We start from the raw sequence: 16,629 nt of genomic DNA, 5'->3' as shown, positions 1-16,629 counted from the left end.
CAATGAACACAAACTGTAAACAAACTCAATAAATAAACAAATACATGTGTAACGTGTAAAAGTATTATAAATGGGAATTTTTGTCAACTGTATTATATGTTTCACTCTATTTTAATCATCTTTGTAATCGATACGCTGAACTATTATGGATTGCGTCATTAGATGATTTATAGTGACATATTAGTGTGTGGGTACAGCATGTTACTCAGTCGCTGCTGCAGATGTAGGAAGTTTAACCCACACAGCCACTTTGATGCAGTGTGAGATAGTCAAAGAAAATAGGCCATGGGTGCAAATACGGGTCATGGCTTTCAGCGTGGAGTTTGTATGTTCGCCCTGTGTGTGCATGCGTTTCCTCAGTATACTCCGGTTTGATCCCACAGTCCAAACAGGTTAATACATGTCAGGTTAATAGGCGACACTAAATTGCCCCTAGGTGTGAATGTGAGTGTGTGTGGCTGTCTGTCTCTCTGTGTTTGACCAGTGGTGTTGGACTGGAAACCTGTCCGGGATGTTTCCTGACCTCACCAGTTTGATGGGATTGGTTACATAGGATAAAGCGGTGGATGAATGACTTTGCAATGTGAGATAACTGTTATTGTAACATTTAGTTTATTTTTGAGGTTTACTCTCTTACTACCTTATTATCACCATTTAACTTTATATATTGACATATATGTATATGTTTTGTAACCAATGCTGCTTTATATAGAAAATGTTTTTTCCTTCTTGTTATCATTGTTATTATTGTAAAGACTGGTTAAATGTTTAAAACTGTACAGCTTGTCATATTTATGTTGTGTCTCACCATCATCTCATCAGAAACTAGAGCTACAGATGAAAGTAGAGCAATATTGTTAGAGCGGAGATTTATTTTAGTGGGTTGGAAAAATAATCAATAAGTGAAATTTCGCGTGAAGAGGACTTGCGTTTTTTACGTGGACCTTTTCCTCGTCAATATGACAACACACATGTTTTTGCTCGCTATTGGTCAATTATGACAGACATGAGTATGAGCTTATCTGATAGGACGATCAAAATAAGCTGATCTCTCATTGGCTGAAATTGAAGCGGGTCCTTAGAACAGTAAATATGGCCGCCATCTGGCTCAGGGCGCTGTTAACCTGGCAGCTTTAGGTCGACAGGATGTCGTCCACTGATTTTTCGGGCGTGCTGGACATCCTGCGGTTACTGTATCGGCACGTCGAGGCTCTGGAGGAGTTTGCGGACGGCATCGTGTTCAGAGAGGGACGCGGAGCGGCTCTTGTGGAGCCGACAGACACAAACCGCTTCAAGGCGTTCGTCAGCAGCGTGTTTGTGTGCTTTGACAAGGAGCTGCAGCAAACACCGAGCTGCAACCAGGTAACACCTCCAAACTTTACTAAAACATAGATTATATCGGTAAGTAGCTGCTCTGTAGAGGTCACATAAAGCGAGCTTCGATAAACTATTGCTGTCGTCGCACAATCAAATCAATGCTCCACTTTGTAGCTGTGTTATAACTTCCTAGTATGTTGTCCCTTTTTCTACATATATGAAAAACATGTCGTCCTGAAGTTCCAAATATTGTGAGTCATATACTATTGTTAGAAAAGAAAAGGTAAGCAGCATTTATCACAGTTCAGAATGAAATAAAGAAAACACATCAGGTTATCAATAATCTTAATCTTCAATGATTCAGATTACTAAAAACATCAAAGTAAAACAATTACGAAATGCATTATAAATAAAATAAAAACTTTATCAAGGTAACAAAATAAACGATTTCATTTTTATTTCATTGCACAGTAATAATCCCCAGAAAAAGAAAGCCAGACTAAATAATAATGTAAAACGGCCTGATTTAAAAGAAGTGCTTGTGTCAGCAGTCCTTAGTTGTTCAGGAAGTTTGATCCACATGTTGAGAGTGTCAGAACTGAAATTTGCTTCACCTTGTTTGCTTTATAGACAAGAAGTCAGTTTTTGAAGTCTATCCTTTGACACACAGGCAGCCAGTGCAGAGATTGAAGCTGGGGGTCTAATGTGTTCCACCCTCCTTGTGCTGCTAAGGACTCTGGCTTCAGTGTTCTGGATGATCGAACAGAATTTTTATTTTTACTGACACATGTAAACACACCGTTACAATAATCCAGCCCACTGAAAATAATTTCATTAACAAATTTCTCTGAATCTTGTTCAGTCGGAGTAAATCCTTTATTCTTGCAATATTTTTCAGATGGTAGTAAGCTGATTTTGTGATTGTTCTTAATGTGGTTCTCATATCTCACCTCTACTACACCCAGATTACTGACTTGATTTGTTGTCTTGAATGACATGAAGTTAAGATATGAGTGATGACTTTTAATCAAATACCTCAGTTTTTTTCTGGGTTAATTTGTAAAAGGTTTTGACACATCCACTCATTAAGGGGCATGTTACTATTTGATTGAAAAACATCTCTCTTACCAACAGATCTGCACTCTGCCCGAACTTCTGGCTTTTGTTCTCAACAATCTGAAAAGGAAAAAAAAGAAAAACGTCTTGGCACACGGTTATCACCTCCTGTCCCTGTCTCAGGAGGATCGGGATGCAGACTGCTTTAAGTTCCAGGGAGACGTAACTCAAAGCGCCGCTTACATCCATGGCAGTGACCTTTGGAAGAGAGTCATGATTCGACTCGGCACAGACATCACGCGGCATCTTTTGGAAAGCTGCTCCGTGTTTGTTGCTGTTCCTCCTTCGTGTGCTTTTCAAGTGTGTGGTGGTCCAGTCCACGACAGAGTGACCATGACCACTACTCCCAGCAAGTTTGGTCTGAAGCTCCAGTCCAGCCGACATAACCGTACAGAAGTTGGGAGGTATCAGGGGTCATTGACCTCAAAAAGGAGACAAACTGAGCATCCTGCTGCAAGCGGGAAGAAAAGGAGAACAGATGCCAGAATTGAGAAAAGAAAAAGAAGGAGAGAAGGAGATCAAATAGATGAGATGACTTGTTCAAGAAAGAGAAGATGTGTTTCACATCAAAAACACGGAGAGGAAATTCAACAAGAGGAAAGACAGACCAAGTCTATGGGCCCAACGCCATCCATGAAACCCGTGGAAAGCAGCGCTCTGACTTTCAAACCCTCCATTGAAGCAGCAGCAGCCCATCATCTCGTAGAAGGAGGTCCCAGTTGGAGATCGGGAACCTTCCCGCCTTTGCCGCCGTCCCATTGCTTCATCCGCACTCTGGGATTCCTGTATGGAGGCAGGGGCCTCCGTGGCTTCCTTCTCAACAGAAAAAAGAAGACTGCTGATGGAGCCAGGAAGCTACATGGGAAAGATTTGATCAGAATAGTGTTCTTTGAGGGCTTGGCTTATTTAAATGGGCTGCAGAGGAAGCCAAAGAATCTCCCCCGGCGCTTTTTCAACATGGTTCCCCTCTTTAGTCAACTGTTACAACAGCACAAGAGGTGTCCTTACAGCAAAATACTGCAGAGGATGTGCCCAGTGGTCGAGGATCACAGTGCAAGCCCAACAGAGACGAACTCCCTCCTGCCTTTGCACTGCGCACCTCATCGTGTCTACCTGTTTGTTCGGGAATGTCTCTCCACCGTGATCCCACAGGAGCTGTGGGGCTCCGATCACAACCGAATTCATTTCCTCGTCAGGGTCAAAGGCTTCCTGCACAGTGGCAAGTTTGAGAGGCTCTCACTGGCAGAGCTGATGTGGAAAATGAAGGCGAATGATTGCGATTGGATAAAGATCAGTAAGACGGGTGAGATTGCAATCTTTCTTTTTTTAAATTGATTGCTATATGTATTTGGGCTGCAATCTAACCAGACTTTTCTCAACTGTAAAGGTAAATTCTGTCCCAGTGAGCTCGCTTATCGGACTCAAATCCTGGGTCAGTTCTTAACCTGGCTTCTTGACGGCTATGTCTCAGGCCTCGTAAGAGCGTGTTTTTATGTCACCGAGAGTCTGGGGAAGAAGAATGCGCTCAGGTTTTACAGACCAGAAGTCTGGACCAGACTGCAGGACTTGGCATTCAGGTACACATTCACTGCAAAGTCGTGTGTGGATAATGCCCTGCTACATCAACCCAAAGACTGACAAACACACCTGTGTCTTGTAGAGGCCATCTTTCTAAAGGCCAGATGGAGGAGTTGACTCCAGCTCAGGTGGCGTCCCTCCCTAAAGACACAGTCGTCTCCCGCCTTCGCTTCATTCCCAAGGCTGATGGCATGAGGCCGATCACCCGGGTCGTAGGAACAGATGCCAAAACGAGGGTAGACTTAATTCCTAACATGCCCATGAATTATATGTTGATATATTCTGTGTGCGAGTGCTCAGGGAGTTTTGGACTATTTAGTATTATTTTTAACAGGTCTATCGAGGGCAAGTCCGAGACTTGCTGGATGTGTTGCGGGCCTGCGTGCACGCCGCTCCGTCACTGCAGGGCTTTACAGTCTGGGGGATGGCCGATATCCACAAGGTTTTGTGCTCAGTCGCTCCAGCTCAAAAGGAGAAACCACAATCCCTCTACTTTGTAAAGGTGAGCTGTTATACCTAATTTAAAAACAACAGCATTTTGCATAAAGCCTCTCGCTGTTTCATTTGTTCTCTGTGTTTTCACGGTATTCAAGGTGGATGTGAGTGGAGCCTATGAGAGCCTGCCGCATGACAAACTCATGGAGGTGGTCAGCAAGGCCCTGGTACCCGTCCAGGACAAATTCTTCACAATCCGGCGCTACTCCAAGATCTGGAAGGATTCCCACGAAGGCCTGAAGAAGGCTTTTGTCAGACAGGTACCATCATGCCTTTAAATATAATGACGTGAATCACTGAGTAATCTTCATAAAATTCGCTGGAGTGATTGAGGATTGTTGGTTTCTACAGGAAACTCTACTCTTTTTTACAAGAAGTTAGTTTTGTGAAATGCGTTGTACAGAACATAACTAAAATTATTATTTTTTTCTTCCCACTTGAAATATATTGCATCTTTCGGTATGTTTGTCCATGAAAGGGTCTTTGCTCAGGTACCCACAGTTTATGTTTTCGTGACGTGTCACAGTCTGTAGTGTTGCCGGCATTATTCAAAGATCGGTTTGTGTTTGAAGGCAATCTATTTATTTTTGACAGGAAGACGTCATAACAAACTCCTCCATATAAACCTAAATACATGGATTTATTGTAGTAAGATGGAGTGAATACAAAGATGGTGAGGTTTCTTACCGCTCCCATGTAGGACAATAGTGAAACGGTAAACAACAAGGCAGGAAACCGATTGAATTTGTGTTGTTAAATTTGTAAAATGACACAAATAAACACCCATTTGTTTACACCAACAATTGTTAATGAATTAGCTTTTTACATTATTTATTCGTCCTGGTTTTAATTCTCGTTTGTATCCCCGCAGGCTAATTACCTGGACGATAACATGAACTCCGCCAACATGAAGGGATTTCTGACGACGTTGCAGAACACCGGCAAAGTTCATCACTCCATCCTGGTTGAGCAGGTGACTCTAGGTCAGGATAGTTTCTATAAATGAAAGTTCTCGGCACTCTCAAACGTTTCATTGTTGTTTGTTTTTTGTTATTTTTTTGTGTTGCAGCATTTCTGCTCAGAACTTCTCGGCAGAGAGGCGTTGCAGTTCTTTTCTCAGATGTTAACTGGCAGTGTTGTGAAGCATGGGAAAAAGTATGCTTCTTTTTCATTCTCTTTTAAAGCCTGTGTGGAGAGTTTGAAGAGAGATAAAAAAAAAAAAAAGTTTTTGGATTGGATTCTTCTGCATTTTTGTTCTGATTTATTACTTTTATTGTCCAGGACATATCGTCAGTGCCGAGGGATTCCTCAGGGATCAGTTGTGTCCAGCCTGCTCTGCTGTCTCTGCTACGGTCATATGGAAAATGCCCTGTTCAAAGATATTGCTGAAAACAAAGGGTACGACAGAGCTTTTCGCTTTGTGTCAGTCAAGGTCTTCTTGTGAACCTGCAGTAACACACAAGGAGCAGGAGAGGGCAGCCTTACGGTGTCACAACTCTTTTTCCTCTCTACTTTTCTTTCCTCTTTCTCTGCTCTGTAGGTGTTTGATGAGACTGGTTGATGACTTTCTTCTGATCACTCCAGACCAACACAAGGCACAAACCTTTCTGAAGTACGGCACACATACTTTTCACTTTCACAGATATTTTACTGTTGATTGAACGATTGATTTGAATGTCTGAAAAACAAGTAATCAAGAAAAAAAAAAATACAACCAAATAAGCCGGAATGGGCATGATGCACATATTTTCATCCAACACAGGGATGGCACTCGCTTCAATTAACATGCAGGCATTGTATATTGGTAGTCTTGAAAATAACTAGATTTAATAGTAATTTGAAGTATTTTTAAGGGATACCTGGGTCAAAGTGACCATCAGTCAACCACTACCTTTAAATACAAAAATATACTGAAGGGTGGGGAAAGGGGCTGCATGTGGCCCGCAATAAAGAGTGAAGTTATAGTAGTTACATAGTAACTAGTCGCTCAATTATTACACAGTTACTATGCAACAATAGATATTTGTTCAGGGCTGCGCGTGCGCTGCAGCCGATCCCTGCAAACAATGCACAACATCTGAAGGGCAATTAGAGTCAACAGTTGACCTCAGACTCATGGACTGTGGGAAGAACCAGGGACACCCAGAATGCATGCACAGGAAGTACATAAAAAACACATACGGAGAGAACAGCAGTCAATAATTGGAGACTTGTATGTTGCTCGTAGGATCTTGCTGGCTGGAGTACCACAGTATGGGGTCATGGTCAACCCACAAAAGGTGGCGGTCAACTTTGAAGTGTCTGCCAACGTGAGCTCCTGTCCCAGCATCCGCATGCTGCCTTCTCACTGCCTCTTCCCCTGGTGCGGCCTGCTGCTGGACACCCGCTCACTGGATGTGTACAAAGACTATTCTAGGTCTGACATCCGGTCATATGCGTCATCATAAGCATATCAGATGCCCATTGAGTTTTTTATTATGGTTCCTGTAAAGACTGAAATATCCACTTTGTACTCTGGACCTGCTTGTAAACCTGAGATAACTCCTACTCTAGCATGAATAATGCGTTTTCTAACATGAAAATCTGTGATTATCATACCTACTCCTCGTCGTGACGTTGTTTTTAAAGCCTTTTTTCGCAATGCTTTCACATTTCCTTTCTTCTCAATGTTGCCCCTGTCTTTTTTTTTTTTTTTAACTTTCCCTTCCTCACAGCTACGCAGGTCTGTCTCTACGCTACAGCCTCACTTTAGGCTCTTTCCGCTCCGCTGGACAGCAAATGAGGAGGAAACTGATGGCGGTGCTCAGGCTCAATTGCCGCTGCTTGTTTTTGGACTTGAAGGTCAGGAACAGAAGGAGTGGTTCGATTTTAAAATCCTGTATCAGTTTAACGAGCGCAAAGCACGATGTTCTAATCCTGGATCCCCATCCCTCGCAAGAAATAACACGTCGGATGAGATGTTGACTTGTTAGAACTTGATCAAATACACATAAAGGAGCCTCTTAGGAGGATAGCAGTGAGTGACTGATACAACCAGTTTGTCTTTTGTACAGCTGAACTCAATATCATCATGAAATAGTAACTCTAAAAAAGAGAAATCTTTCAAATTAATCTGTAAATTAGTTTTTTCTCCCAGTGATCAGTATTTAATCAAGTCTCTCAGCAGGTGCCCTACAAATGTTTGCCTCCCGAAGTCGCTTGACCTTATTGAAACGGAAAAATCTATACTTGCTGTGTCACGGTTCAGTAACGGTTGTAAACTTGTCAACTTCAAATATAAAGGTGTGTTTGTGTTGTGACCTTTGGCTACAACACACAATGAACAAAAACATAAACCATGGAAACATGTTTGGAAATTATAACACATTACTTGTTTGGAGCGGTTCGTTTACGTTTCATGAACATACGTGTACTTGTCATGAAATCAAAGCAGTCGCTTCATTCCTCAGTTGTCCTTCATATATTGATAGACTATTTTCTCTGCTCAGGTCAGTTCTCTTGAGGCGGTCTACAAGAACATCTACAAACTGGTGCTGCTGCATGCGTGCAGGTAGTGAAAAGGAGCTTGGATGTGACAGATGTTTGTCTTACTGGAACTAACATGCATATAAATACTGTATTAAATGGTGAAAAACCTTCCTACATTTGGGGGGGGTTTGTGCTGTTGCTCGTTATTGTAATGAAACCACACATACATGTGTGCAGAGAACGATACGCTATGAACATTAACAAAATTGAGAGAACTCAACATCCGTATGGACAGATTGGATGTGGTTAGAGGTGAACCCCCCCCCCCCCCCCCCCGTTTGAATTTCAAAATGAGTGCAAGAAATTAATAAATCAATAAAGATTTAATGAAGTATAATGGTAGGAATTGTGAAAATGGTTAGAATTAAGTTAATGTTGGAATGTAAGTAGTGAAAACCTACCGTAGCTTTTTCTTTGCAGGTTTGTTTGGTTAAGTTCAGGTACAAAGAGTAAAAATACATTAATATCAATACTTCATCGTAAAATTTACTTCCTGTTCGTCATAAACGTATTCAAGATTATGCTCAGGCAACAATCGCTGTTATAGAATGTTAATTACGATTGTAATGGTTTTACTTGATGCAACACAATCTTTAGTTGCATCTTTTTAGAAGCCATCACCTAAATCATCACTCCATTCATCCAGATTAGCATCACATGGCATTTAAATGTTTATTTACACTAAAATAAGTTTGATAAAGATAATTATTAACTTTGCGGTGTATTTAATCTTTTCTTAATTGTTTCATTAGATTTCACCAAATTGAATAAGTTAAAGAGACACTGTAAATAACTTGATGCTTTAGGTTAAGCCTAGGCTAAGTCATATTGTGATCCACAGATTAGCAACGCATATAAAGATGTTAACACAGGATTCACTTAAAAAAGGCACGTGCGTCCCTCTTTATGGGCTGTAAAGATGCTGCTAATGAACCAGCTACAGAGATGATTTGCCAATCAATACCAGAAATCCTGCGTCCTTTTTTTTTTTTGTGTCAAATTGAATATATTAATGGTGCTTGTCGATTTCTGTGTCTTGTTTTTCCCTCTCTAGGTTTCATGTTTGTGCCCAGAGTTTGCCCTTTGGTCAGATGGTTGCTAAGAACCCTGCTTACTTCCTGCGGATGATCTGGGAGATGGCGCAGTTCACCAACAAGATCATCAGGCGGAGCAACAAAGGCACAGCCTCTGATTCCAACCTCACAAATAAAGCCTTGAGTGGGAGAATGTTTGCTTCTTAATTATATTTCATTTTCCCTTTCCTTTAGGAGTGATTCTAGGTTGCAGGGCACAGACGGGCATCGTGCAATATGAAGCGGTTGAGCTGCTTTTTTGTCTGTCCTTTTTGCTGGTGCTGTCACAACACCGTTCCCAATATAAAGATCTGCTCTGGCACCTGCACAAACGTACGTACCCTCATGAAACACACATGCTTACAGCAGGGTTGTGAAGCGTTTCTTTGTCCACCTGCGCTCTGCCTGTCTTTTTTGGGCCTTAACCAGTCTATTATACCTCCATGGAGTTTTTCTCCTACCACACATTACTTTAGCTTTGATTGGTGCTATGGTATCAATGATGTTTCTAACTTTAGAGCTGAAGTTCTCTACAAGGTCGTTGATAGAAGCTGCAGGAAGAGCTGCATGCTAGTGAATGGCTGGCTGAAAACTCGCCGTGTGTTTTCATCAACGTGACGTGTTCTGATCAACTCTGTTTTACTTCTACTGCGGTCAGCTGAGATAGAGACTTTAAATGAGACAAGGTAATGGTCAGAAACAGCCACATCTTTCACCAAAAACTCAGAAATGTTTAGGCCTTTGGAAATAACCAAGTCTAAGATGTGTCCCTTGTTGTGTGTTGAATTTGTCACATGCTGGAAAAGTCAGAATTTTTCGAGTATGTTCAGAAGTTCCTTTGCACTGTTATCTTCTGGATTATAACAATGAATGTTAAAATCACCCATTACCACAACAGAGTCATAATCAATACATCCAGCAGACAGCAGTTTCCTAAAGTCATGAAAGAAGTTTGCATTGTCTTTGGGTGGTCTGTAGATGGTTACTAGTATTGCCCGACAAGAAGAGTTGACCCGAAGCGCAACATGTTCATAAGAGTCGAACTTTCCATACGACAGCTGTTTGCATTGATACGTATCATTATACAAAGAAGCTACTACACCTCCTTTCTTCAACACTCTGACCTCTCTGATAAAACTGAAGGGTGGAGGAGCTGATTCAATAAGAGCTGCTGCACTGTTGTTTGGAGGGGAAAAAAATAATAAATTATTCCTCCTTTTTACAGGAAAGCGCAGCCTGGAGCGACGTCTCGGTGATCTGCGGCTGGCCAGGGTCCGACAGGCCGCAACCCCCAGGATCCCTCCTGACTTCTTAGCCATCCAAATGTAGACAAACCAGGTGGCTCCAACTCTTAACATGTGAAAATATCACGAGCTGAGAGCTTTAAGTGAAATATTTATTTGTCAAAGAAAGACATATGTTTTTTTGGGTTTTTTTTGCCATGTCTGATTCTCAGATTTGAGGCAATCCCTCATCTAGGTGGTACGTGAAACACATCCAATATACCGAGAATAACCCAGGCCAATCTGTGATTGAAACACTTTACTGATAAACCTTTGTTGTAAACACACCCTACGAAATGACCACAATCCAACCAGTAAAGAACGATAATTGAAAAAAACTCCCAGTTGCTGCACCTAGGTCAGTTTCAGCCTCAAGCTGTTCTTGGACTTTGAGTCACACTGTGTGGTAAGGCAAATGTCCACAGAAAAAAGTATGTAACATGAAAGAGGAAAAGAAAAAAGACTGGTTTACTGTTACAAGAAGGTCTTCCAGTTCAGAGTTTAATTGTCTTGTTTTAGCATGTATGGATTTTGGTCTGGTGTTTTCCCACAGTTCAATAATTCTTGAGGTGAACTGTTGAATATGATTGAGCGAGTGTGATGGACTGCTAACATGTAAAGGGTGCAACCTGCCATCTTCAGCTGGGGTTAACTCCACTATCAATAAGTACAGAAGATCGATGGGTCACACAAAAATGCTGAAATGGCGATATAGCTTCAGTTCATTTGCAGGAAACTTGTGACTGATATTCTCATTCAGTGGTTGTTTGAGATGATCAGATTACACACTAAAACAGCGTTCAGGTCCAAATGTACACTTTTGTTAATGTTCAGTCAAATGAGATTCCATTTGATGTGCTTCAATGAATGTCATTGATTCAAGCCATAATAAATCCTTATCCTTACATTGAAATGAAATCTGAGTGCCTGATTAAATGTCAGAATGGCAATGAAATGTCCACAGACACTGTGGGTTTGTTACGGCCTTGTTCTGAACTGGGATCCAGCAGCTCGCAGTTCAGGCCTTTTGATACGTCTCAAGCTGCATTTCCATCTCAAAGACTTCATTGCTGTAGAAGTTCAAGTCTGCACTGGTGGATGAAGTGTTGAATCGACCAATCAGTTTGTAGACTGCCACCACAGGGATGGACATCACAGGCACAACGGAGAGGAGGATGATGATGGCAAACACCCAATCGGGATATTTCTTCAATTCAGTTTGAGGGAACTTTTCCTGAAGAGGAAATGAAAAGAACGGTGAGGAAAGTACTTTTTTATGTTTCAGCTGCATGATATGCGAGGTTAAGAGGTTTCCTGTTCTCATAAGATGTGAAACTAATAATGAAGAAAATGGTGCTAAATTGGGATGAAATCAACATTCTTTTTTTCATTGCATGCGAATAAACCGTATGTATAAATAAACCTGGAAAACTGCTCTTGTACGTATCATAAAGTTCAGAAGACAAAACCGGAAATCCCCTTGCTCAACATCACTAAGAATTTGTGGATAAACAGCTGTGTGAACTTTATTTTATGCGTTTCAAAGTTGTTCAAATGCTCCAATCAACAAGGTCCTCAATTCCTCCGTTTGTTTAAGGGCAGGAGTCGGCGACCTTTATCGAGTGCCACACCAAAGGTGGCATCTCTACTGTCTGCAGATGGAGAGCCTCCAGCGTGTGCCGGACCAGTTCACCGTCGGGTGAACTGGTCGGGCTCTTGTTTGGTCTGGGGGCGCATTGGCGTCTTCTCATAACAGCTGGAGGAAGTTGACAGGGATCCCTCTGTGATTTTGAGCTCCATAATTTATGAGTAGTGAAGAAGATCAGTTTTGGCCCTTTTTTCCCCCTTTAGTTTAGTTTTGTCTTTTCTCCAAATTTGTATTTAAATTTTTTGGTCTTTATGATTAGTTTTCGGTTGTTACACAGTATTGAGGTCATAGCATTTGTGTATGTGGTGAAGGTAGATAACTGTTGTTATGATGAGCATTGTCTAACCAGTGCACTTGACTTGCTTACATAATCTGGATTCCATGCAGGATAGGAAGGGTGTATCTGTGCTTGCAAGGCCACATAGGCCACCAACACTGACAGGAGTAGTAAAGGACTGATCACCATGCAGCACGCCTTCCAGAAGATGTTGGGTCGCCTCCCAGTCATGAAGTAAAGGTCGTCACTGAAACTATAAAAGAAAAACGGTGGTCTAAAGGTGATATTCAGTGATATTGCTGCACGTGTGTCAAGAAGGAAGGAGACAAAATGTAGGGAAAGTTACGTTTTCATCCCGCGTCCATATACGACTCCAATGATCTCAAACAATGCAATAGTGAGCAGAGGCACTGAGCCCACATAGCCATTAAAGACCTCCACCCAGTAGTTCCCTGAACCCTGGGCGAAGATGAGAGCCACTAAGAATGACACCAAGCAGATGACCCCTAAAGAAAAGCAACAAAAGCAAAACTCAAAAGAGGGAATTTAAATAACTCAAGGTGCAGTTTTACTTTCTGCTGATAAGCGGTTACCTGTTACAGCATGAGTTGGGATCCATTTGGGAATCAGATTGAGGTCACTAAGAGGTGTGAGTACACCTTGTATGAGTCCAAACATGGAGGAGAGACCCAAGCTGAAGAGCATGACGAAGAACAGCACTGACCAAACCTGCGAGCCTGGCATTTCTGTCACGGCCTGAGTGAACACGATGAAAGCCAGGCCGGTGCCTGATGCGCTCTGGGGGAGGAAGATGAAAGAGAGTCAAAGAAAAAACGGCAGACTGACTGAATGCTTTTGACCGGCACAGGATGTGCTGTCCTTCAGGAGAGTAAAAACTGGAGGGATGTGTCATACCTGGTCAAGGAATGTTTGGAGATCACAGGGCTTCAGTCCCAAACTAGAAACTTCATCTGGGTGATTTTGACTGAGATGATCAAACCACTGCTGGTAGTTTTCCACTGTCATGTTCTGGTCTCCAATCTCAAAGTGGTTCGTCAGAAGCTGGATGTTCCTGTTAGAAAGAATTTATTAAAGTGTATTTTTCTGCTTGGGCCTAGCTGTCCAATGACACTAAACTAATACGTACTCTTTCAGACAGAGGTTGAAGCTGCTGGTGGCCTTAAATCCCAGGATGGCAAAAATAGGAATGGCGGCGTACAGAGATGTGGCACTGTTTATTACCCCCACAAGAACAGCATCTCGTTCACAGTTGTTCCTAAGGGATACAAATGAAGAGAAGTAGAACTTTGTTAGCTCCTTGGTGTTGTCTGATAGATGTGTTGAAGAGTTTCTGTCCTTACTTCTCCTCATTGTAGCTTGAAAAGGATATAAGTCCTCCGAATGCCAGAGAAAGAGAGAAGAAAATTTGTGTGGCAGCGTCCAGCCACACCTGTGGATTCTTCAGAATCTCCCACTTCAGAAAAAACAAACAAATTGTACCCCTGGGCATGTCTGAGATTCAAGATAAATCCATAGCATCATCTTGAAATAGGAACAAATGTCCCAACTCACATCAGGAGTGAAGAGGTACACCAGTCCATCAGTAGCTCCCGGCAGAGTGAGGGCACGGATCAGGAACATAGTGAGCACCAGGTACGGGAAGGTGGCTGTCACATACACGGCCTGCAATAACAAGATACCCTGGTTTGATACGGAGGCTGATTTAAATACTGCCTACTGACCTTTCCCATGGACTTGATGCCTTTGATGAAGCAGATGTAGACGATAATCCAGACGCAGAGCTGAAACATGACCACCGGCAGCTGGAGGGAGCCGCTGATTTCAATGTTGGACGTGATGTTCAGGGTCTCGCGGTACCAGAAGTAATTCACTGGTGTGCTCTTCTCACACTCGTCTTGATGACCTGGACACACATTTAAACACACTTGGTCACCCTGTATAAACAGAAGAAAAATGGAGCAAAGTATTCTCAAAAAATAAAAACCTTTATCAGTTATTCATTTCTCTGAGTGAAGCACTTGACTACTTCTTAATTGGAAGAGGAGGAAATGCAAGTGAAATGTAACTTCAAATGGTGAACAGCTTGGGTGAAGCTGTTGGCGCTTTCTCCTCACTGAGAATGTTACTGCTTCATTACAGGCTTGGGGGTATTTCCATGTGGACTTTGCACTATCACCTTGTGGGTGTGGATTTTCCTCCCACTTTCCAAAGATATGCTCCATGTTCGGTGAATTTCTGTCCCAAAAGTTGATTGTTCGGTGTGTGTTTGCTGTAAAGGACTGGTGACCTGCGAAGGGTGGGCTCACGAGAGAGCAGTGATGCAGCAAAAGTATCACTGTGATGGGATTTCAGATGTTTCGCCTGTTTTGTCGAATTAGGAAAGAAAATATGGTTTTCAATTGTGCATTTCACTGTATCTTGAGCCGGGGGTCATTGTTGAAATGGTATAATGTTGAAATTGCACATGTTGAAGATATTTCATTGAATGTAAAATTTGACCCTGAAAACAGGGGAAACATTTGGAATAATCATTACTTCAAGATTATCACGCTGTTGTTTTAACCCAGGCCTATTTGGACACTATGTGGCCCCTGACTTAAAAAAAAACCCCGAAAATCAGAGTTTTTTATCCCCCCCCTCCCGTGTTTATATTTACTTAAGTAATCCCTAGTTTTCCTGTCAAATCTCAACTGGAACACCAGTTTCACCTTGATGGCTTTCTCCCTGATCATGACTGACTTCAAATTTCATCACTTCACTTTTTTTTTTTTCCCAACCAACTATTCTGCAATAAATACTGGGCTGACCTGCAGCCTTTGTTGTGTGAACACGTAAGAGGTCAGGTGAATGTAGCAGTGTGCGTTCTCACTTGTTAGGTTGTCCCGGAGGGGACACTGGCTCCACGGCAGCGGGTTTTGGAAAGACTGGAAGAAGTACCAGAGCACCCAGGCCAGGATGGTGACGTAGAAGAGGCCCACGAAGAAAGATATGATCATGGAGGCAATACCTGCAGGAAGGAAATAACATCAACTGTGAGTAAACCATGTTTGTTTCTTAAAACCGATGAGATGATTGATAACTACTGATTTTTTTTCATAAATAGGTCACAAATGTGAATCTTTAAATTTTGAATGACCCACCAACCCCACCCAGCAATGGAGAGATGGTGATCCAGACGCTGATGCTGCCCATGCGGAGCCTCTGACCAATGGCCAGCTCGAGATAAAGCAGTGGGAGACCCTCAAATACCAGCGCTATCAGGTAGGGGATGAGGAAAGCACCTGAAGACACAGTCAACATTTGTCTCACAGTTAGAAATTAGACATTGCCATATTCAGCAAAGAATCCCAATCAGGATTCTAATCTTGAGTGACAATGGGAAATCAGCTGACCTTCAGGAGTTTTTAATATTTCATGTTAACACACATGAACCCATGACTGCAAAAAATGAAATGCTACAAAACCCATTAATCTCAGAGTTAAGAAATTGTGTTGATAGAGTCGGTACAGAGTTGGTTATTAACACCTCTTGCTGGGAACTATGAGGAAGTAAAAAAAAAAAAAAAAAAAAAAAGACAGATTGGGTGCATTGTACACGAACCATTGCTAATGTTTCCTAAAATCAATGAACCGAACATAATGTTCACCATTTCCCAACACTGGTTCCTGTCTTGAGTCGAGCATCACTGGATGGCTGGTAAAATATTTAGAAGCTTTTCCAAGAGTAAGGAAAATCTAGTGCAAAGGTAGCAACTCACCTCCTCCATAGATTTGACATAGGTAGGGAAACCTCCACACGTTTCCAAGTCCCACTGCAAAGCCAATGCATGTGAGCAGGTACTGAATCTTGTTATCCCATTTAGGTCTCTCCTCTACTCCAGAGTCATTTGTTTCGCCCATCCTCAGCTGGCGCAAAGTTATCGCAATATCCAAGATTTCAAATTGCTTGATTCTAGCATACACCTTCTGGTTGGAGGTCGTATGATTCCAGACCAGAAATATTCCTTGGATCTCTGTTGAGTGTTTTTCAGACTCAGGTGACCCTGGACTCTCTTTTATCCTCCTCCGACTGACAGTTTCACTTGGCTTCTCTATTTAGTTTCAATAAATTGTCACATTGAAGTAAGGATACAATTTTCATTCCTTTTGTTTTTTCATGAAGGGATCAGGCCAACGTTGGGGGAGGACGATTGTGTGGTGACGCCTTCCAGCTCGTTTGACGTGTGATAACTTTGTTACGTTGTCCGTGTGGGACCTCATATTTAACATGACCAAACCCTTTCTTTACCCCCC

General features: G+C 42.1%; 2 protein-coding genes across 2 annotated transcripts; one reads left to right on the top strand and one right to left on the bottom strand.

Moving 5' to 3' along the window:
* The first annotated feature begins 1,080 nt into the window (after nt 1-1,080).
* On the top strand, nt 1,081-11,305 carry tert (telomerase reverse transcriptase). The gene is made up of 16 exons (XM_080484190.1): nt 1,081-1,362; nt 2,452-3,736; nt 3,821-4,010; nt 4,094-4,247; nt 4,346-4,513; nt 4,605-4,766; nt 5,378-5,479; nt 5,576-5,661; nt 5,788-5,904; nt 6,047-6,118; nt 6,734-6,922; nt 7,221-7,347; nt 7,995-8,056; nt 9,089-9,213; nt 9,303-9,440; nt 10,333-11,305. Exons 1-16 carry the CDS (start codon nt 1,147-1,149, stop codon nt 10,434-10,436), a joined length of 3,297 nt encoding a protein of 1,098 aa, XP_080340316.1. The 5' UTR covers nt 1,081-1,146; the 3' UTR covers nt 10,437-11,305.
* Nucleotides 11,306-11,408: 103 nt separating this feature from the next.
* LOC308122962 (sodium-dependent neutral amino acid transporter B(0)AT3-like) lies at nt 11,409-16,236 on the bottom strand (the record flags this gene model as incomplete). Its single annotated transcript, XM_080485145.1, has 12 exons — nt 11,409-11,624; nt 12,406-12,568; nt 12,662-12,821; nt 12,909-13,113; nt 13,231-13,387; nt 13,463-13,591; nt 13,677-13,789; nt 13,888-13,998; nt 14,058-14,239; nt 15,206-15,343; nt 15,477-15,617; nt 16,095-16,236. 12 exons carry the CDS (start codon nt 16,234-16,236, stop codon nt 11,409-11,411), a joined length of 1,857 nt encoding a protein of 618 aa, XP_080341271.1.
* Nucleotides 16,237-16,629: the final 393 nt, after the last annotated feature.

Source organism: Lipophrys pholis (genome assembly GCF_963383615.2).
Source record: "Lipophrys pholis genome assembly, chromosome: 17".
Lineage (NCBI taxonomy): Eukaryota > Metazoa > Chordata > Actinopteri > Blenniiformes > Blenniidae > Lipophrys > Lipophrys pholis.
The sequence above is the reverse complement of the archived record's forward strand: the minus strand, read 5'-3'. Positions and strand labels throughout refer to the sequence as shown.